Consider the following 24,754-nt stretch of genomic DNA (forward strand, 5'->3'; position numbering starts at 1 on the left):
TTGATTTGATTAAAAAAGGGTTCGTAACAAATATTAAAAACAGTTGTACCGATTCATATTTGTGTGTAAAAAGTGACAGTTCTTCATTAATGCTTGATAAACAGTCCAAAATAACAGCAGTTAGTTGAAATACAAGTCTTCTGTAATATTGCAAAAGCATTTATAGAATATACTTTATGTTGAACAAAGATACTAATCTTTATATCCTTTTTAGCTTTATCCTTTAAAGCTTTTGAGGCTGAATTAAACAACATTTATTTTGTCAATTGTTTTTTACTATTATACAAGTCAAAAAACAGTTATGCTGCTTAATATTTTTGTGAAATGGCAATATAAATTTTTCAAGAGTCCTTGATGAATTGAAAGTTCAAAGCTAAAATGCTGCGTCCCAATTTGCATACTATCCTATGCGATGTATGTCCTAAACCATAGTATGTAGAAAAGAGTACGCCACAGGTTCCCGGATGGTTTACTATTTCTGGTAAAAAGTTTAAGTGTAGAAGCGTCCATAGTGTAACCGCTGATATTGCCCACAGTACGTTGCGCATTGGAGTAAATTTGATTGGAACTACAAAAGCGGGTGAAAAGTGTAAATCAACTACAAACATTGTGAACACACAAGAGCACCCGTCAAGCAGAGGCTTCGGAAAGATGTTTGCATGACTGTTAATTAATATCTAGCTGGAAAATACTTAAATAGCATTTTCTGTGTTACATTTCATCTGCAACAACAATACTGAACTTCTATAAAGATGTGTTTGGACATTAACGTATAAATGCATAATTATCAAAAGACTTCTTTGCATGAAAGACTCGCGAATAGGAGATTAACCTGCTGCTGCTTCTCCAATAAGGTAGGAAATTAAATATGACAGAAATGTGGATGATGTGTCGATGATTGACAGGGCTCATAACTAAGCAGCATGACAATCTGTTAACGAGGAAATAGTATGTCCCAAAGCTTGCATAAGGTTCTGTTACACACTCAAAGCTATATACTTTTCCTTCACAAAAAAGTACATGCTTTTAGGGCATAGTACAAATCGTAGTATAAATTGGGACGCAGCATCGATTTTTGTTTAACACTACAATTCTTTACATGCAGTTTAAGATAAATTTAATACATATGATACATGATATATATATATATATATATATATATATTATATATATATATATATATATATATATATATATACACACATACACATACACACACACACACAGTTTTTTTTTTAAAGACAGAAACACTAGGTTGAATTGCAAAGTCAAATTAAATGCAAAACAACTTTTTTTTTGGTATTTATTCCATTAAAATGTTTTCCAGAACTAAGCAAAAGCTCATGTTCCTCAACCCTCCAAATAAATCATGGTAGTGGAACAACAATCCCGTCAGTATAATCAATAAACCAAGCCACTGCTTGTTGAGACTATGAGAACAAAACAAAAAAAAAACATTTTCAGATATTTTAAGTGGAGATTGGGGAAAAAGAAACAGGCTGGAACGAAACCCCTCTTGTGCTTTAGACGTAAAAAACCTAAACAGCCCTCATACCACATAGCAAACACATGACATCACATCTAAAGCAAACATCTTAGATAACAGACACACACAAACAGTCGTTCGCAGCCTGTTTTCACACAGACCCTTCCTACAGTACAAAAATATGGAGCCACATTTTGTTTGTGAACAAGAATCACAACAAGAGCACACCCTGTTCCCTAGATCTCTCACACACACACTCACACAGAGAGAGAGAGAGAGAAAGGAAGAGGCTCTTGTGAGTGTGTGTGTAGATAAACATCCTTCACATACCTTGTCCTCCTTCAGCCATTTCTCCAGCAGTTGTTTGCGGCCCTGCTGAAGGACGGGTCTGCAGAGCTCCAAAGACTCAAACTTGTTGAGCTGGCCCTGGTCCAGGAGGATCCCAAAATACTGCAGCAGTGGGGACGTCTGGCCTGGTTGAGCCGGGACACTCTGGAACCGGCGTATGGTGTCAGGGGTGCGCAGGATACCCTGAGATAAACGAGGAGAGATGAGAAATCAGTCAAGTGAATGATACCATAAAACTTCTGTCCTAATTTATGCAACTACACTTGATTACAGATTAAAATGCTGATTTCTATTGCAAAGTGAGTTTTATAAATAATGCAATTAACATTAAGCAAGGGGGGGGAAATGTGTGCACAGATTTGTTTTGGTGATAAGGCTGTGCCATATTAACATTGCATTATTCAACTTGATCTCTACTTGAAAATAACTTGATGTTAGATTGATTTGGGATGATTCTGTAGGGGAGTGCATCTCATTTTAATCTAATAATAAATTGACTAGCATAGACAAATACAATAAAGGTATTCAGGTACAATGATTAATGAAAATAATTCAATACAATTAAAGCTAATTTATCCCCTTTAAACTATTTTAAATGCATTTATCACCTTCCCCAGAATGTAATTTATGTTCACAGAGGACAGTTAGCACTCATTTTTATTATTATGGGGAATGTCCTGCACGTCATTCTTTTTGGTCTCAGCTGGCCCATGACACTTCATTTTTGTTAGGAAAAGATGTAGAACTCACTCCAGGATGCTTTTTCCTAAATTATTTTTCCAACAAGTCACTCTCAATGCAAAAAAGAACTTACTCTTAGATACCTTCACATTTGCTAAGAAAATGTTGGTCTGCCGCTGGATAATATTTGTACACGTTTTAATTTATTAAGCTTCTGTAATTCAAATTAATTTCTTTAAGAAACTTAAATGTGACTTTTTAACAGTGTTTTAGTTCATTCAATAAAAGAACGCAATGCAACAATACAAACTATCTTTTTTGTTGTTGGTGAAATATTAGTAAATTACATATTAGTAATTAAATTAGTAATTAAATAGTAAATTACACAATTTATACAATATTAACTAAAATAAATAAAATAATAATAACATATTACTACTAAATTTCATTTAACCCTTTGACTGCTGCTCTGCCAAACTGTTGACCATGTTTTACTGTTTTGAATAATGACTGTTAAAGGAAATTAAATGATTGGCACAAATGATTTACACTTAATATTTTCAGATTTGTCATAGTATATTTATTAATCCCTGTACTTTTACCATAAACTGACATATCAACTATTTGGTAGAAGCTGATATTTTAGAAATTATAGGGTGTTAAAAAAATTTTTGCATTGAGTTTGTTAACTAGTGACAGTTAAAAAACATTTTTTTCTGGGTGGGGCAGTATAATCGGGTATAATCAAATCAAATGAGTAATATTTTAGTTATTCTTATAAACATTTATTACAGCAGTGTTCTCCTAACCTTTGGAGCATTAGCAGCTACTTTAGCTGCCTCTGCAAAATTTCCACCGGCAAAGAGGTTGTTAAACTTGCGTCCGAACAGCTCCTCAGCTCCAGCCAGATTATTGCGGACTGCCATCCGTAAAGCCAGGTCTGGATTCTGCAGCACATTGGTAATGTACTGGATGATGTTTTCCTCCTCAACACACACTGACAACACCTAGAATACAAACACACAATAAAAAGACATCAAGTTTGCAATTTATATTCATTATTAAGTTGCCTTTACACCTTATCCACAGACATTGAGATACAGGCGAGGCAATTCATTTCCACATATTACGGTTACATAGAAGAAACTAGAAAAAGAAGGAGGAATAACTCTGAGGCCATATTTTTTAATTAAACATGCAAAAGAAATTTTCTATTTTAAAAATTATATTAACACATATTTTGGCAAGTAATGACTCTCCCATTCTTTTAACATTTGAGTGTTTTTCATTTCTTAAACTCTTAAGAGTTTCAATGCAATTAAATAACTAACAAAATTATTTATTAATGCAATAGACTTCTAAGTCTATTATGATTATCATCCATCATAATCATTATCATCATCACTAATCATTTTATTATAACTACAATTTAAATTAATAAATTAGTATTTTATATATAATAGATTTTTTTTTATTGTTGTTATAGGTATACTTCAAATGGTCTTATTTCTCAACGAAGCTTTAACAGAACTTAGCATCTTCAGACAAGTTCAGACATATCCGCCGGTATCTAAACCCTTCAAATGCTTTTAACATGTATAACTTTAAATGTATGAAATATATAACAAATCTTGGTCACATTCACCAGCATAAAAGCAGCTGGAATCGGATATATATTTTAGCTGAACTGCTATCTAATATCCCCTTTCCATGACCCTTAATGAGAAAACATAACACCTCGTATCAGCTGAAGCTAAGCCGTCTTCTAGTATGTAACATGATCAGGAAGAGTGCAATGAGAAGTGGAAGGTGTACACTTTCAACAAAGATGTCATGAAAAATACGTCTTAAAGCAAGACGGGAAAAAACAAAGTCAAGTTTGAGATATGGGGATGTGTTTTTTTTTCTCTCTTTTTCCTAATTTAAAGAACCATCAAAATTTCAACTGTTCATTTTGTCACACTCACATGACACTTATGTCTGAAAATTTAAATACAAAAGATACTTTTAAAAGGCACTTCAGAAGTGCTGTAGTCTTTACAATATTATTTGCCAGATTATATTTTATAACATTTAGTTTATTGATAATATTTTAACATTTTATTCTACAAGAAATTCAAAAATAAAAAATAAATTATAAAGAAAACTTGACTAACATATTAAAACAATAATAATAATAAATTGAATTTGACTTCCAATGTTTCAATTCTTGTACTAGAAAAGCAGATTTTCAATAACATTTTTAAAAACCTTTTTTTTAATGTAATCAATCAACTGGGGAAGCATGGCGAGAACTGTTTTTGTTAGTTCACAGGGTCTTGACTTAAATAGTTTTTCCAGTAAAACAGTTCAATAAGATCTCTAGGAATTACTGACCAGCAAGAGGAGTGTTTGAGAGATGCTTGTAAAGTCTGACATTATTACTGTAGATGTTTGGCCAAGAGACACAAACGGATGCTGCCAAAAGCCCATCAAAAGCACAGTGTTCAGCTATATTTCTCTGGAGGTACAGCTCTTATTAAACCCGGAAGGACGATTTCTAGCTACTAGGCTGAAATGCTGACATCCGCAAGGCAATAAAACTGACTTGTGATGTTTAATAGACACTTAACCTGTATGTACTTGAACATGGATTCGACTAGACAAGCGAGGGAATGTTATATTAAGATGAATTGATAACACGTTAGAGTAAGGTTTAATCAAGTTTTCCACAGCATTTATTAATCTTAAATGTTAATATTAAATACTAATACATAAAGAAAAGTTGCATGTGTTAACATTAGCTAACGGTCAGTAATAAAAATCTAAATATTTGTATTGGTTGTTTGTTGTGTTATATTTTGGGTTTTGTAAAAATATTTATTTGCTTGCATTAATTTATTCTTTTGTTTAATGCCCTATTTATTATTTGTCTACATGTTACCCTACAACGTGTAGAATGGTATAACCCATGGGCGGGGTCAATGATAAATGAGCCCCAAACATTTACTCTGTATAGGTAGTTGTAGGCGTAGGTTGCAGTATGTTATTGGCAGATTTCGTTTAAATCTTTTTCTAGATTTAGCTAAACAAGCTTGTAAATATTGTATAGTTTATTTTTCTTTATTGCTATTTTGTCACTTTCACCTTTTTGTTGGATTTTTTCACTTTGTGCCAAATAAAAATCACTCTTCACTTTTATCAATGGCTTCTGTGACACTTTGCCTCCCATTCGCCCGGTCTATCTTTACAGTTAGCCTTAATCAAGTTATATGAATTCACATTAAAAATATGTATAATATTTCCACGGCATTTATAAATCTTAAATGTTAATATTAAATACTACATAAAGAACAAAAGTTGTAAAAGTTAACATCAGCTAATATACAAAATAACGTCAATATTAAGATTTTACTGTTACATTAATAAAAATAAAATACTAAATCACTGATAATCCACTAAAACCATATTATATATGGTTACATTGTTTTAAATATTAGATTATTTTATATATTGTATTATTATTTTAATAAATAAATTAAAATAAATTAAAAAGTGGACAAAATATGTAACAGAGAATCCATTTTCCTGCATTTTTGCCTTCAATAAAAACTTATTTGACTACATAAATAAAGAAATATAAAATATATAAAAATAAACAAATCTGGACAAAATATGTAAAACGCAAAATCCATTTTCCTGAATCTTTGTCTTTAATAAAAACTGATTTGACAAAATATATAAATATAATAAAACAAACAAATAGGAACAAATAAAAACAAACATTTAAAATAAATAAATGTGGACAAAATACGTAAAACAGAATCCATTTTCTGAATTTTTGTCTTCAATAAAAACCGATTTAAGTTGGCTGAAAAAGATAGTAACAAACATGACAATGGAAAATTTGACAAAAATAAATATAAAAAATAATAATCAAAATAAAATGAAAAAAAGTAGTAAAAACAAAAATATAAAAATAAATATCTGAAAAAATTACCAAACTAAAAAGTTAATAATTTCATAAATATTATAATATTTAAAATGACTAAAATAACTTAGGATTAGTTTAAGAGAAGATTCATTAAAATAAATAGGATATCTAAATATAAATACAAAACTCAAATTTTTATAAAATGCAAATAAAATTGTAACTAAAAAAGTCTTGCCAATTAATAAAGATAAAAGTTTTAACTTCTTGTAACCAGTCATGTGTTCAAAGTGAACTGTACATCACCATATCTCAGCTGTGAGCTCATATGGTAAGTGTTTGTGCATTACTGTGTGTGTTCTAGATAGGCAACAGCAGGTCAAAGTCACAGTTTTTATTCTGCATGGATGCTCATCACTCTCAGCTTAAACCCGCACAGCCCACCCCCAACAATATGGGTCAGTTCAGCCCGAGATACTAAAGAGGAGTAAAAATAGAGCGGCTCATTGTGTCTATCAGCTTCTCTCCACAAAGAGGCAGTGAGAGAAGGAGAAAAGGAGAGGGCCAGCAGAAAGAGAGATTATACGTGTGCGAGACTGTGACAGACAGAGGCTGCAGTGGCCAACGGGGGAAAAAACACTGCATTGACGTCAATAAAAGCCCAAGGCCTGAGGAGATGATGATAGTAATAATGAGTCAATCCTGATGAGGAGCCCAAACAACTGCAACATCTGCACAGAGAACATCCCTGTACTGGTCAGCAAATGGAAAAGATTATATCTCTGTTTTTCTGAATAATAAATAATGTTTAATTAAAAGCCATTGATTCTTAAGAGATAAGTAGTTTGGAAAACAGCATAAAAAATAAAAAATAAATACCAATAAATAAATAAATAAAAACAACATGCAACCAATTATTATAAAATAGTGTATTTGTATATTATTATTATTAATTTATCAATTGAATCAATGTTCTACAATATTTTAAATATATATTTTCTATATCAATAAACTATTATTATTAGTAATAGTAATAACAATTTATTGATACAGGAAATGTATTTTAAAATGTTATAGAAAACTGACAAAATTTTGAAATTAATAATAATAATAATAATAATATAATAATAATAATAATAATAATAATAATTATTATTATTATTAATATTGTTAATTTAAATATAGGAAATTTATTTTTTAAACGCTTTAGAACATTAAATTTATAAATTAATAATATAAATATAACTTATTGATATAGGAAATATATTTTTAAAAATGTTATAAAACATTGATTAAATAAAATTAATAATTATTATAATAATTTGATATATTGACAAATAATAATAATAATAATAATAATAATAATAATAATAATAATAAACAACAACAATAATAATTAATAGCCAAGGAAATATATTTTAAAATGCTATAAATCCTTAAATAAATTGACAATAAATTATATTATTAATAATAATAAAAATAATAACAATAATAATTTATTAATAAAGGAAATCTATTTTTAAAATGTTATAGAACATTGATTAAATAAATTAATAGTAATAATAATAATAATTTACTGATATATTGACAAATTAATAATAATAATAATAATAATAATAATAAATAATAATAAACAACTATCAACAATATTAATTCATTGCCAAGGAAATTTATTTTAAAATGCTATAAATCATTGATTAAATTGATAATAAATTATATTATCATTATTATTAATAAAAATTAACTACAATAATTTATTGATATAGGAAATCTGTTTTTAAAAATGTAATAAAACATTTTTTATTTTTAATAATGTAATAAAACATTTTTAATTTTTAATAATGTAATAAAACATTTAATTTTTAATGTTATAGAACAGATTAAATTAAATTATTTATACAACTACTACTACTACTACTAATAATAATAAATAACAATTATTTATTGATGTAGAAAATATTTTTAAATGTTAAAAAACAGATTAAATTAATAAATCATTAATAGATCAAGAATTTTTTTCTTCTATTATGTTCAACTGTTAAAATTGGTTATTTTGAGACTAATAATATGCTAATAATCATTTATTATTACTAACGAAGGAAACACTCATAAGTGAATAAAGTCTGAATTATGAAAATTATTTTATTCCATTGCCATTACTATTAGATCATTTTGTTTTTTGTTTAAAACAAATTAGATTTTTTGTCAGAATTGCATTAACACGTTTTGTTTGCTTAATAACAAAGATCAATTAAATAAAATATATGATTTTAAAACGCTGAAAAGTTTAATTTTTTTTATTATGACTAACACTAACAACAAAAAAAGCAATATTTTGTCAACAAAACCTATGTAATTTATATTCATTACAAAAATAATGCACAGAGGTCATTTCTATTAAATAAATCATATTTTTATCATCATCTTAACATTTTATTTGTTTTACAGTCTATAGACACTGCCTAGTGGCTTTAAAAGCAACAGAGCAGACTTTTGACTTACTGAGAGTCATGTTACAGTGGCTGAATTCAGAAATCATATGGTGTGCTTGACTGATTGACAAAAGGCAAAGCATGATGTCACAGCAGCTGATGACGCGTCTCTCCTACGCATGCTATGACTGGCACTCAGGCTCCGCCTCTGTTAACGTGAAAGGAATTAGGACGCCAGTCAATGCCTCCCACGGCAAGATCACATGATAACTGCTACTTTTTTTTCTCTCTCTCGGCCTGCCTCCCTCTTGCCTTCTCTGCAGCTATTTTCAGTGAAGGCTCTCTCTCAAGGTCACTCCGCTCACGAGTGCAGACGCAGCTGGTTACAGCCTGACTTTTCATCACCCACCAGTGCTGAGTGGCGCAGAGGACAGGAAGATGGAGAATGCCAACATGAGCAGGGGAAATAGCCACAGGAAGAGAGATATGCATTCCTTTTCCCTTTATCTGCACTCAAATAAAATCACTTTCAAATAAGGGTTAAATTTACTACAAATCCACCCACAATGTGCACAGTCTTGCTACCAAATTAAATAATAGATTTGTAACCATATTATGGAACATTTGACCAAGTGCAAAAAGCAAACACTCAAATAATCTTACGAGATGATCAATGCATTAAATGTATCTGATTATTTTGTTTATTTGCAGTATAATATTACAGTTTGAGCATAAACGGAGCAAATTTATGATGCTCAGTTAATATTGGAACGAGACATTATCTTTACAGTATTAGCTTTTTAAGGCCTACATCAAATGACAGGCTTGTAACATCATAAACCCTTAAATTTACATGAACATGTCCACAAGTGAAATGTTTCCAAACACACAGAAAGAGGCTAGCCAGTTAGAACACAATAGAAGCCCCTCCTTCAAAAATACGCAATTGGCCAGCTAACCAATTAGAGCCTATTGCATATTTATGAGGGAAGGGCTTCTAGGAAACATAAGTGTAAACAGCTTTTTTTTAGGTGAACAACAAAAGTGAAAAATAATGTGATTTTTTATTTAAATATGTCTGAATACGTTACATTGGACAAATTAATTAAAGTTGATTGGCCACCGCTTTAACTCTATTTCATTCACCTCTGTGATGTTGTGTTCATGGCTTTGTTGGTTGATCCAGGTGGAGGTTCTGTATTATTAAGAGCAGTAACAGTGCTCTTCAGGTTCAGCGTGACACGGTTTGGATTGGCTTTCTGTCACCCAATGCATAATTTAAGACTTTCTCTGGCATGACTGGAAAATTATTTACCCGCTCAAGGGATCCATTAACAGGCTTATAATGGAGTATTGTGTTTAGAAAAAGCCTTTGGACAGAAGTGTTGATTCACCTGAGAGTCTGAAAACCTTTGTATTTATAACTCCAATGTTCTGAAATCTAACATGCTGAACCAAGGAGAAATCATTTTTGAATATAGTTCAGGGGATTAATGTATTTTTAAAGGGTTAGCTCACCCACAGATAAAATTGTCATCACTTATGATGCGTTTACACTTATTAATCAGTTCTAGACAATTAAAAAATAAACCAAAAGAAATGCAGACGCTGCTGCAAAAAGTCACTTTTTTGTGCCTAAAATGAAATATTGGACAGCAGAGTATATCATGAAAAAAAAAACAGAAGTGGTTCAGCATTCAGTCCCATTTTTGGTCAAATATTATCCAGTTTTTGTTTTTTGTTCTGCACTAGTTTAAGAAACAGACTACTGCATTAACCAAATAGCCGCATTATTGACTCCATTTACATGGACATCAGTAATCAAATTATTTACCTTAATCTGAAAAAGAGAATATAATAAGAGTGTTGTTTTATTGGAATTTGATACTACACGCCGTATGGAGAAAAAAAACTCTGCATTTCGCAAAGCAGGTGTCTGTGGTCCTTCCCTGACTCGGTAGGAGTAGAGAATAGTATCAAACAACCGTGAATGTATAGACTATCCTGTCGCGAAACACTGGGAAAATCCTACATGACGGTAATAGTTTAAGGCGTTTACAAGTCTATACTTTATAAAATCAGATTATTGGTGTCCATGTAAACAGTCAAATTTGAATGTTATTAAGACAATACTGAGTATTAAGACCATCTAAATAGCTATTCTTGTTTCATTTAATCCGATCAGGGTCATAATTAAACAAAACAGAAACCAGATTAAGACATGTGGGAGTATGCCGATTTTAGTCGCATTATTAAAGTGCAGTACAGACATGTAAACACCTTAATCAGGTGAAATCACATAAAATTGTACATGAAACGTGGATAGTGTAGTGACGCAATGACGTTAATCGAATTATGTGCCATCACATGTAAAACGGAATCATGAAAAGAACATTTAAAAAAACACCTTAATCATTTTATCGTCTTATTTAGATTAAGGACAATAATTTGATTACTGATGTCCATGTAAACTTAGCCATTGTTGACTTTAAATCAAACTAAACCTGCCAATTTGAAAATGCCTATGGTCCAACCACGACTCATTCCAAGCCATTAAGAAATGTTCATTTACAAAACAGAACGCAAATATTTTTAACCAAATCTGTTTACCATCATTTATTAATGTCCATGCATTAATAAAAGACCAAATTTAAATCCCAAGACTTGGATTAAAGACATCAACTGTATTACCCTGTATTTTGAGTAGGCCTGTTACGATAAGGAATTTATTGCCACAGAAATTGTTTAGCGTTTGATAAGCAATATAATTGTCGTTTTGAGATAATTTTATGCCACTAAATACATAATTATACAACAGTATAGTTATAAAAATAGCCACTAACACTTTAAAATACTTCTTAAGCTTTAGATTCTATAATTTGATGTTAAAAAGACGTGATGTTAAACTTCCTATTATACATACTGGTAAATGTCCTGTTAGGTAAATGTCCAATTATAAACTTTGACACTGGTGAGGTTGATTGTAAATGTCATTTTAAAATGGCTTCAACGTTATTTGTGAAATTGTTAATATATATTTCAATGGCAAAAATTGTTGAGGTCCTCTCCAAGTATTTCACAATAAGTCTATATATTGATTATTGTGACAGGCCTAATTTTGAGGCATTAGAATTTTGGATGATGATTAAAAATATTACTTTGTTCCTCAAAAGTACAAATTTCTTAAAAGTATGGAAGGACGGTTGAGAAAATGACAATTTTTATTTTGAAGGGAACAAACCATTTAAAGGGATTGATCACCCAACATTTAAAAATCTATCATCAGTTACTCACCCTTAACTTGTTTCAAATCTTTCTGAGATTTTAAATAAAGCTGGATTGCTGTAAGCATTGATGTCAATCGTTAATGGATTTCAGCTTTTGTCAAAAAATATCTTCTTTTGTGTTCAACAGAGAAAAACTTAAAGGTTTATAACCACTTGAGGTTAAATAAATTGTCATTTTTAATTGAACTATCCCTTCAATATCTATGATGGCCTCGATCGACAAGTTTTAGTTGAAAATTTCAGGATGAGATGCCCTAAGCTTCGCTGAAGGGAATTGGTAAAAAAAAAAAAAAAAAGAGGAAAAAAGCAGAAGGAGGATGGGTGGTTTCCATGTCTCAGTAAGACGGGAGTATTAAATGTTCTGCCTCTGGGGTAATCAGCTGAGCTGTGTCCTCCTTAGATTCCCTCTGACAGAGTGGAGATCCGAGCAAACGCACACAGAGCTTTGCAGTGCAGGATCAAAGTGACACAGCTGCTCGAAATTTGAAATACTGACACTAATTACAGCTGAAGCGTGTAATTTAGTTCAGTGTTTAATGCGCGTCCTCCTAACCCAGCTTAATATGCAGAGACAACAAGAAGTGAGCCATTTGAAGGCTGATTTCCCAGAAAATTGTAAATATTGTGGCACTTTTAGTAGTTCAATTTGCTTCAAGAAGGAAATCAAGCCATGCATAAGTTTCAGGATACGCATGTCATTCAAACCACATGGATTCATTTACATTTAAGTTTCAGCACATACCTGTCCTTTCCTGTTGACGCCGATAATCCCAGCTGTGGCATCATGGGGCGCAGTCACAAAAATGGTCTCCCCGCTGATTCGGTTCATGTAGATGCAGGTGCCCGTCTCCAGGTCATACAGATGAATGTAGCCATATTTAGTGATGAGATACACAACATCATGTTTGGAGCTGATCTGTGTGACAAGAGACCACAATAGATAGGTTTGTTTGAAGAATAGAAAGAGTAGCATTTATTTGGACACTTTTTGTAACCATGTCCTTATGGTCCCTTTTGAACAACTTAAAGGTCCCGTGAAGGGCTTTGAAATATGCATTTTTATGCAATGTTTGACATAATATCAACCAAAACTCGAAAAGAGGGTGGGACGTGGTGTAGCTCTTCACCCTTTAAAAAAAAAAAGCCAATAATGTTTTGTTTCATCACAGCTCTGCTAGTAGGAGTGGTTGAGCTAAAGTGCATCAAATGAAAAAAAGAAGCATCTTGAAAGGGGTGGGGCATGTCAGACACTAGAGAGCATTTGATTAGTCATGATTTGATGAGAAACTGAAATATGAGGTGACGTTAATAAAACCGTTGATCTATTTAGGTGAAAGTGAAACTACAAACTTTACACATTAGTTTTATAACTTGTAAACTTTATTTGGAGCATACTAGCTTATAGATATCTTAAAAACTAACGATCCTGATACTACCATCTAAAAAAAAAAACCTTTAATTTCATGGGACCTTTAATTTATCCAAAAATCAAACATATGCTACTATCATTACTGCAAATTAATAATGTATTTTTTAACCACAAACTGTAGCACATACAGTTTAGTAGAACAAATTATAGTCTCTTTCACTGCCAAATAAAAAACAACAACATCATCATCAACAACAACAACAACAACAACAACAACAATAAATACCTGCATGGCTACAGGGAAGTCATTCTGGGCTTCTGGCGGGAAGAACACATCCACAGCTTTCTTTGGGAATTGCTGGTTGCCTGTTGGTGGTGTGCCCACTTCAATAATGTGAAGCTGAAAAATAATGATAATGAATTCTCTAGTAAATCTCATTAAACACATTTTAAATGTGACACATAAATGAGAAATTCAAGGAAAGTTGTGAATACTGTAAAAAAATATAAGAAACATTAACATTAAACCAAAACTAGAAACTAAAAACTGTAGTTCATGCCCGAAAGAAAACTATTTAGACTACTTCCAATTAGGGCTGGGCCGATAAATGTTATCATATCGAATTGCAAAAATGGCCACTAAAAATAGGTTATGCCATTTAACAGATCCTTTAATTTGCATCTTTAGTCACTGTTGGGATACTATTTTAAATCTGAAAGAATAAACAACTGATATCGAAATATATATTGTTGTTCAGTTTGAAAAATAATTTATCAGGGTTTAATTTTTGCCATATTGCCCAGCTCTACTTCCACTGTTTCTTAGATAACTGTCTTGGGAATACTGATAACTAAATAACTTGTCTTTTTATTGGATTGAAACATATCAGGTCAAAGTGATTATATGCAGTAACTCAATTGTAAGTCACTTTGAACAAAAGCTTGTGCTTGCATTTATGACAAAAAACATGCAACAGACTGATGCTTCAATGTCCTTATGTAGGTAAAAGTACCTTGTTCTGCTTTGATTAAAAGTAAAAATTAGTTTTTAATACAACGGCAACGAAAAAAAATGCATGTCAATTCTTAGATGCACTCTTGAAATGTACAAATGTATGCATGCATATGGAAACGCACCTTTCCGCCTGCCTGACCTCGCACAGCGAAACAAAAGAGAGTGGATTCTTCAGTGTTTCCCTCCATTTTGAATTGACCAAAGCCAGCGGCGTGCCCCTCAATAGGCTGTGACACTTTCCTATCAACAGAGTAGAGCTGCATGGCTCCAACAACTCTGTTTTGCTACAAAATGAAAGAACAGTTTTGAGATTTGGGGGGGGGGGGGGTGTCTTTGATTCAATATCCAACGTTTAATTGAATGACAGACAAAGTAAAATAAGGTACACTTTAGTTTAGGTCACTATTCGTGTTATTAACTACTGGCTTTTATTAAGATGTTAACAGTTTATTAGTAGTTGTAAACTATTCTGAATTCCTAATCCTACCCATCTTCTACCTTACTAACTATTAATAAACAGCTTATAAGTAGTTTATTAAGCTAGTAGTGTCAGTTAATGGTTTGTTAATACTGTGAACTGTGACCTAAACTAAAGCGTAACCCAAAATAATTCTAGACCAACAATCCAGAACGGTTCTTTAAAATGATTATGACACCTGAGCAGAAATGCCAATGAGCAGCAGCCACTTCTGCTTGGCATCAGTGCGGTAGTTGATGATTTGACAGCCTGCCAGACTGGAATGTCTGTCAAACACTTTGACCGGCTGAGAGTCTCCCTCCATGCTCCAATGATAGACGGCGTTATCGGTCACGAGGGCAACAGTGTTGAGGGAGATCCACTTCCAGAAAGTAACGTCATCGGTCATGGTGTGGGCTTTCATCTTACTCTTCATCTCGATATTAAAGATCTGAAGGGTTTTGGCAGCTGAGAAGAAAACAGGAGAAAAACAATCATAGAGAAAACATTTTACCATTTACACACATGAAATAAATGAATTAGCTTACAAAAGACATCAGGGCAGAAATATTGTCAGTCATGGATGGAAGTGCATCAGGCAAGCCCACCATGACAGCTTATTCAGCAGTTAAGACAAATGAAGCCAAGCAATCAAGAAGCGAAATGTAGGAGAATTTGTGAACAGAACAAACTCAAAATTAAACACCAGAGATTGATTCAACAAAAGGTTTACTGTACACACACGTGGGAATTGTGTGTTATTGGAAAGGAAAACTTGGCAGCAACTCACCTGATTAACTTCCAACCAATTACTCCTAAAAGATTACTCATCTATGTGCTGAATTTAATGTTTAATCTATGTGTGCACATACATTTAAGACAAGGCTTGCAGTAGGCCTGTCACAATATCTATTTTTTGTAGATCGATATATAGCACCAAAATGTATTGTGATAAACAACATTATTGTCATTTTAAGCCAATTTAGACACAATAATAGCATCATAATGAAAGTACACAATATTTTTTTCTTAGGAATATTTTAATTAGTCTTTTTAACAATTTAATAATTAAGCACTGGAATCAGAATGTGAAAATGTATATCCTAAACCAATAAATGACAACAACAATAATAATATACAAAAAATGTCCAAGGTAAAAAGAACTAAAGAAAAAAGTAACAGATCTATTTTCATTCTTCAGGCACCCACATGAAAATATACTACAGTACTTTATTGTAAATACTAGTGTTTTTTTGTCATACTGACACTGGCACATCTAACAGAGATTAAGAGGCTGCACAATTAGCTGAAATATGGCTAGAATTGTTTTTTTTTTTATGTATGTATGGGCAATATATATCGCATCACCAAAATTGATATGTCGATAAGTCAACATATTGATCATTGTGACAGGCCTAGCTCGCAGTATGAAACAAAGACTCCTAAAGTTAATGTGAAATGCTTTTTATAATTTTGCAGTGGTTCTAGCCTGAGGAAACCATTTGACCAGAGTGTGAAGGCAGAGAGTCATGTTCACCCAAAAACAACAACAAAAAAAGGCAAATTCTTGCATTAATAAATAAAAAACAAAAGTAAAAAATATTAAAGTAGGAGTAAGAATGCCATTTACACGGCTAGTATGTCTTAAAGTCCCAAAATATTTCAAGGAAAGCCAAACAATAGATTAAAAAAAAATGTTTGGAGTTTGTTTCAGGAGTTTGAGTTCTTTATATAAAATGAATTTTAGCTGGTAAGCACTTCAAAACTCCCTGTGGTCTATTATGATTACATAATAGATAGGTGCGACTTGGAGGCCCTGCCTTTTTGGGGCTAGAAATAATTATTTCCTCTGTTAAGTTCATCCAAGTCAGACAACTGAATTACACACAAATAAAAAAAAAACCTAAGAAGAAGAACACTGATTGTAATATATAGTAAATTTTGGGTTCAACTTGACTTCAAACGGGTTGCTGGTCTATCCTATTTTTAGTTTTATAAAAGTTGCAATGAAACAAGTAGCAAAACTGGTTTTCCATTTTGTGACATATAGACAAGAAAAAAAAGAGATATATATGGGGTAAGGACAGGTTCTGTCCGAAAGTTGTTGACTGAATTTTGAGATGTGGGTGTTATGCTAAAAATGGAGGCAGGTGTAAAATTAAGCTTGCGAAGATGGAGTTTAAGCAGCCTAGGATCAAAGTCAAGAAATCATTTTCACAGAAAGAAAAACATATGCATAGTTTGATTTGCTCACACTAAGATCAATGACATGCATTTAGAAAATTGATTGAATAGTAAATTACATGCCGACTTCAAATTTGCAGTATAACAAGTGTGAGATTGCACGCTGCTGTGAAGCTGACTGCTGCAGAGATCTGAATTTCATCCATATGCATAGATGGAAGCGAAAATTAATGTGTTTCAGGCCTCTATGGATGATTCCCATAATACAGCCAAAACAGTCAAATCACATGACAAGGGTGGGAGCGCGAGCTTTACAGAGTGGGAAAGGGATAGAAGGGATTTGAATCCACATTTTTGACTGTCTCAATAATAACAGAGCAAAAACCTGCACTATATGCCCTAATACCCTAAACAGAAGACAATGACAACATCTGAAAATCATAACATATATTTGTCAATTCTTGCTTAAAAACCCTACCTTTGGACAAGAAAATCAAATCTGTATTAAATTATATTAAAAAAAACATTTGACAGTCAGTCCTGAATAGCAGCTAATCAGATTTATAAGCATTGTGAACAAAAGCACAGCTGAGCAAGGCTAAATATTGCTCAGGAAATTAACTTTCTGAACCATACAGGATATTATGAACCCAAAATAGGCTAATAAAATGGTCTGTAGTCGCAAACAAGCAATCGATTAAAAGCTAATCGAGTTTTAAGCTATGACAGTAACTGTTTTGACTCGCCAACGCAAGCCATTTACTGCTCTTTTTCTCTCTATTGAAAAGGCAAACAAACAGGTTTGATGCCACATATCAACTTTGTTGAAGCAGAAAATTGCATTTATTATACTGTGTCACCCATTAGCATCATTTAACATGCCAATTACAATTAATAACAGGGTAAAGACTGAAGAGATGACTATAAATTAGCCATTTGCACAGCATGACAAAAGTCCCAACTGTTTAGTACAAAACAAATTTAGTGCTAAATTCTACTGATATTTAATCATACATTCATATCCATACATTATTCAACATCTACCACATCACTTATACAGCATTAGTCACACAGCTACCTAAATACAACCTATGTAAAGCCTACTGGACTATGAACTACCACTAGAACCATAAAACTAGGAGGCTACCTTTACCCAGATTCATTTACATGGACTTAAGACACTTGATGTTAAGATTACACGGTGAGGGTGGAGGAAATTACTTGATATAGCAAGCATTTTAAATGATAGTAAATTAAATAAACAGAAAAGCAAAATGTATGCCCAACAATATTTCAAACCCCAGAAAGAGAAACTGGATTACAGGTTTCTACATAAATCAACATGATGTGAACATTCAAGCTATGAAGTTTGTGAAAGTCAAATCCTGTTTAGCCAAAGTTAATAATGTGGTATATTGTTGGCTAAACAGTCTTTATTTATGTAAACTATATCAGAGAGATGCCAGGACATGTTGCCTTTACATTGTCCACAATAGCTTAAATTTGCATGGGGCCTAAGTCCAAACCTTGAGGCACAACTCTCCTAAATTTGCAAAAGCAATACTGTTGCCTTTTACAATACAACTGTTTTCACAAAAGACACACTCTGAATATAAAGAAACTATAATAAACAAAAATATTGTCATGGCCAAATATGACAAGTATTAATTTCCAAATAAAAAGCATACATGCATTATTTAAGACATTTTATAGCTTGAAGTGGAGGCTTTAGTAACACCTACACATGGTTAAGCAATGAGGCCAAGCAACTCTACATAAAATGATGTTCATTTTAGCAACAGGATTATAACTTTCACAGATCATTGTACTAAAATGTTAACTCACCGTCTGCATACACATGAGAAAGCAGCAACAAAAAAGGAAACAAAACAAAAAGACAAAGCAATTATGGCTGCATGACAAAAAAATACACAACATATCATGTTACTTTAAGATAAGATGTAGCCTATAATGAGGGAAAATGCAAAAACATTTGCTTAAATATTAGGTATAGCATAATTTTAACTAAAAAGAGATTCTGGGTGAATGAATGAGGCTAAGAAAACAAGACAACTTAAATTCTAGTTTAAAACAACAATTGGATCAGTTCTATGATTCTGTTGTCAACTAGTCATTACAATTAGGTTACTACAAATAGCTAATGCACTAACAATCTAGATCTCCTACCTTTGAGGGCAATGACTTTGCTCGCAGGGTTCATGATGGCACTATCTGCAGAGATGGGCCTGCGGATGGGGGTGTTTGGGTCCGCCATATCAATGATCACCACCTGCGCCTGTTCTCCAACCTTCTCCCGGACACAGATGAACTTATCCGATTCCATTGTCAGGGTGCTGAACCCGATGTTGGCTGGGTTGATCCCCAAATTTTGGAGCTAGGAAAAGAGAACAGTTTTATTTCATTTGAATGAGCACACTATACACTTTTTTTTTTATCTGATTAATACAATTCTCATTTTTATTTCCATTTCATCCTTTTTAAGAGTCAAGAATACTGAGATAATTTGATTTTATTTCTTAAGTGATATCAGGTCAGGTGTCTCTCTGACCCTGTGAACTGCTTTCTGAATGAATCTTTTAATAAAAATCAATGACAGTGTTCCACACTGAAGATTAAATGGATCTCAAACATGATTTACAAGGCAGAAAGATGAAACCGTAACAGCAAATAATTTTTGTAGTTTCACTACATTTCAGCAGTAATTGTGTGTGTTGAAGAGTATTATGAGATCAGCCTTTCTAGTAATAAGAACAGTAATTAAATGTGGCATAGAAGTAGCAAATCCTTTTTTCCCTACACCGAGTCAACCACATGGCTTTACTATCTGAAAAAGCCTTGAGGAATTTATCTCAGGGACACACAAAGAGCAGACACAAGAAACAGACTTTTGAATAGCTTTATTATACAAAACTATCTCCGTACAAAAGAAACCAATTACAGTCAAGACAGGTTTATAGCCATTAAAAATGTGTGTCCAATAACGCAAACACTGCATTCAGAAAAAAAATTATAATCTATGCATATCATCATTATTTAAAGGTATAATAAACTAATAACAAAGAATGCTACAAGCAAAGTCAGAGGCAAATATTTGTGTTTTTCAACCCTGCATGATTTCATTTCTGAGTAACTTCCAACAAATTTGAGCGAACGATTCAAAAATCCATCACTTGCTTTGTTTTTTTTTTTAAATAAAATCAACAGTTTTACGCTAGTTGCATTATTTAATGATTCAATAATTCATTCAGTAAGACTGGAACTTGCAACAACCTATTTACATTTTGTGTATTAAAGCTGCCATATACTGCATTTATTTAATGAGGTAAACTGTTCTCTGATATTTAAATAATAGTAGGTATGAGCCTTAAGCAAGTTAAAAAAAATATTTCCATAGATTGTCTTATATGCTCATTTATAACTTATAATAATCAGAAGCTCTAAATTGACCATATATGGAATGGCCGTGAATATTCGAGTAAATGAGCTATCTAATATACACCTCCAGAGTAACCTATTTTGCTCCCAAGTTGGGTGGGGTGGATAATATTATAAATTAAACTAGACAAAAGAGACAGACAGAGGTGTATCATGTTGTACTTTGAAGCTATAATGTAAATGTAAACACATCCAGGAATTAATATCAAGCTTCGAATAAACAGATGACATTTAATAAAATGTATTGCTATTATTTCACTTAAAAAAATCATAGTAGGTGCTGAGTGATAAGACACGATGCTTAACATGCATTAAACAATACTCAGCAGTAAATGTTACCTCAAACTACAAATCTTAGTACAATTATACATAACTTGTGCCTATTCAGGGTGGTGGAGTAAATTTATAATCTGTATATCCTGCATTTTGCATTCTGACTCAACACTTAAGTCATGACTGGTTGAGTCGTTGCTTAGTAAAGCATAGAATACAAACTGGTACAGTCGGGTTAAAAAATAAGAGATGACAATTATCATTGCTGTAATCTCAAAATGCAGAGTGGGGCATGCATATTAAATGATCCCATGAGCAACAAATCATTCTGTTTTGACTGCTGATCTCCTGTTGATGTGGCTGCTCGTCAGGGCTAGATGACGTAGAACATGATCAAAAGTACATGCAAATCTTGAGGACATGCCCCATGAGTAACATAAAAAGTCTGTATTGTGTTCTGATAGATCTGCTATTACTGGGGTTTTACACTCGTATAATTTACATCAGAATGAGGAAACAACAGCTTATGGTAAGTCCATTTCCATGCACCAAACCAGGGGTCACCAATCTCGGTCCTGGAGGGCCGGTGTCCCTGCATGGTTTAGCTCCACCTTGCCTCAACACATCCGCCTGGGTGTTTCAAGTATACCTAGTAAGACCTTGATTAGCTAGTTCAGGTGTGTTTGATTAGGGTTGGAGCTAAAATCTGCAGGACATCGGCCCTCCAGGAACAAGTTTGGTGATCCCTGCACTAAACTATGCCTAGGTAAACCCAGATTTTATTTACAGGGCACTTATGCAGTTGCGTGCAGACAGATCATAATCTGACTAAACAGTGCATGCCAGTTAGAATATTTGACCAACTTTAGATGGCACAGACAACACATCACTGACATGTGTGGTGTCAAAGAACCACAATAGGGCTCAGAGGGCTGCTGGCTGATAGTCTGCGCGGTTTCTCCAACATTAAGATTGGCCAGATTCAGCACAAGACAAGGATCATGCAAATTTCCAGCTTATTCTCAACTTCAATCCCTATAATGCTCATTCAAACACACTTAAAAACAATGAACTTTTCAAGCCTCTTCATCTCATAATAAACCACATTTTATAATGAAAATTTCACTGCAACCACTTTTGTGTTACTACATTTGCTTGCATACACTGTAAAAAAATATCCCTAAATTAGCAGTTTTCCATATTATGCGAATTATGTTTTTATTTTTTCCTAATTTTTTATGGTTTTGAATTGCATTATGGGACCTTGATAAAGTGATAATGAGTGGGTTGTTGTATATTATAGTATATTATTACAAAACCATATAAACTGCCAGTACATTTTCCATTGTTTTACAGACTTATTTCTTTCTAATGTCAATAAATGTCACTTTGTTAAACTGTAGAGTTGAATTTTTAATATAAAAAATTTACAAAGTAGAAATCAGGGTCCAATAATGCAATTCATGTATCTAAATTTCCAGAAAATTCTTATAGAAACTGTTTAGTAACATGTTTTTACAGAGTAGCTTTTGAGCATGTTTATTTTAACTTTTTTTTTACAGTATATAGCAGCATAACATATTTAAGTAATTTACAGATTATGGATTTATGGATCAACTCAAATGGGAGCTATCACTCGGGTGGTACCTTTCCAAGAGGTACAAATTTTTACCTTAAAGGTCCATATTAATACATCAAGGGTACATATTAGTAACTAAAAGTAAAAAGTGTTCCCCTTAAAACCTTTAGGTACTAATATATACTTTTGAGGTACCAATATGGACCCTTTAAGTACAAATATGTACTTTTTGAAAAGGTACCACCAGAGTGACAGCTCGCATACCTTTATTTCTGAGACTGTACAGTATATGGATTTTTTTTTTTTTTTTACACAGTAGCACCCGCAGAAAAGATATCCAAAGATACCATATTAAATTGTGAAGAAATTTGTGTTTTTGAAACTAATGAAGAAAGCAGAAGTCAATTATTTATTTGATTTATTTAGCCTGACATGTTTAATGTTTCAAAATATTTTAAACGTTGCTCAAAATAAAATATTTTTACTGTGTCCAAATTGGCCTCCTCAGTAGGTACTGCATTTGAACTTGACTTTTACTAATCAACCGATAGAAAAGTATGTCCTATACAGTAAGAACAAGAGTAGTATGAATGAAGCTTGGACTTACTACGGATTCCATTTTGTCATCATCACGTGACATTCCCACTTCACTCCCATTCACAAATTGTCTCGCAGTGCATCATGGGATACCATTGAAAGCACACTTCAGAATTGTGCCAGAAATAGTAGGTCATCCGGTACTTCTCACATACTACTCGGTTCCTACATGTTTTTTAACTTACTTTAAAGTATGGAAGTATGTGATTTTGGACGCGCCATTGTGTTTAAAAGCGGGAAAAAAATAAGTTTTTTTTTTTTGTTTTTTACCAAGACATTTAAAAAGTAAATATTTTAGAGCAGTAATCACAATACAGTGCAAGCGTGATATTTTTTTTGCAAGGTTATCATACCGTCAAAATCTTTTACAGGCCCATGCCTACATCCGTCATGACTGTAGCAAACTACAAGGGATCAGAAAGTGTCAGACTTGACTGCTTAACTTTACACCTTACTGCTTTCGCCTAATCTCACTCACTCCTAGTCTGTTCAAGTCAAACACTCCTTTAGTGCCATATTTATTTATTAATGACAGGTCTAAACCTACCAAGCTAGCAGCAAGATAGCTTAGCAAAATAAATCATTATCAAAAACACCAAAACATAAATTGAAATTGAATTAAATGAAATAATCGTCAAATGTCACACACCACTAGCAGTTCTACACACACAAAGCAAATGAAACCAGTTTTATAAAGAGTTTACTGATCCAAATTCATGTCACGCAGAAGCTAACACTAGCAGCAAAAAATAATCAGTTTTGCAATGACCACATTGTTCTGAAAGTAATCTCAGTTTAAAATGCCTGTCAAAAAGTATGAATGTGATATCAATGCTTTTGTAAATAGTATAGTTTAAATAGGACGAAGTCATTAAGTTCCTGAATGAGCTATTGACACCATCAATTACTGTTATCATTTGCCATATCACACTCTTCCCTGTTAAAACTAATGAAACGTGTATCCAAGCTGGTTTCAAGCTATTAAAGAGACGCCCCAGTCTCAATTATTAGACCCAAATCAACCAAGACGAGACTCTGGGATCAGTCAATTACAGGCTAAATAAAATGTCAGTGGGATGCCAGCTTAGCTAAGTCTGAGTCACCAAAGGCTCGCTGTACAACTGACCCCGAGATGGAGGGAAAAGATGTGCAGAGAACTATGTTCATTAGTGTGAACTGCAAACTAATAAATGCTGATCTTTTCTTGTACAGTAAATTAGTATAATTTGTCTGGTTTAGACTGTATGATTCACACCAGATGACTAAGCACCACATGCAGATGAGAAAATGCAGCGACATCAAATATAAAAAGAGACTTACATTTGAAATGGGTTCAGAGAGGAGCAGAGGAGGAGGAGGAGAATTTAGCGTAGGAGACATCTTAACTTGAGGCATTTTCAACTAAACTGACAGCTACTTCTTAACCAGACCCTACTAAAGGCCAAGTCAGATGGCCAGAAGGGTGAAGTTGTAACTAAATTACTGATGTGCAGCCAAAACCCAGCCTTGGTTTTTATCAGTTGCCAGACAGATCTTGAATACCAGTTAACTCAGAGGCGGCAGTCGAGGCTGTGACACAGACGTTTAGCCAGTCACGACTGTAATGTTTTGAACTCGTGCACCAGCTGCTGCACATGTTGAATTACAGAGATCAGAGCTGACAGCTGGACACAAAGAGAT

At 32.9% G+C, this 24,754-nt stretch overlaps 1 protein-coding gene across 1 annotated transcript in view; it reads right to left on the reverse strand.

Moving 5' to 3' along the window:
- cltca (clathrin, heavy chain a (Hc)) overlaps positions 1 to 24,754 on the reverse strand; it is a 60,471-nt gene that overhangs the window by 27,714 nt on the left and 8,003 nt on the right. Inside the window, 7 exon segments of the mRNA NM_001005391.2 lie at positions 1,817 to 2,017; positions 3,325 to 3,522; positions 12,887 to 13,060; positions 13,800 to 13,913; positions 14,651 to 14,812; positions 15,185 to 15,453; positions 19,357 to 19,564. Of these exon segments, the coding sequence (NP_001005391.2) occupies positions 1,817 to 2,017; positions 3,325 to 3,522; positions 12,887 to 13,060; positions 13,800 to 13,913; positions 14,651 to 14,812; positions 15,185 to 15,453; positions 19,357 to 19,564 (1,326 nt within the window).

The sequence above is a fragment of the Danio rerio genome, chromosome 10, assembly GCF_049306965.1.
Source record: "Danio rerio strain Tuebingen ecotype United States chromosome 10, GRCz12tu, whole genome shotgun sequence".
Classification (NCBI taxonomy): domain Eukaryota; kingdom Metazoa; phylum Chordata; class Actinopteri; order Cypriniformes; family Danionidae; genus Danio; species Danio rerio.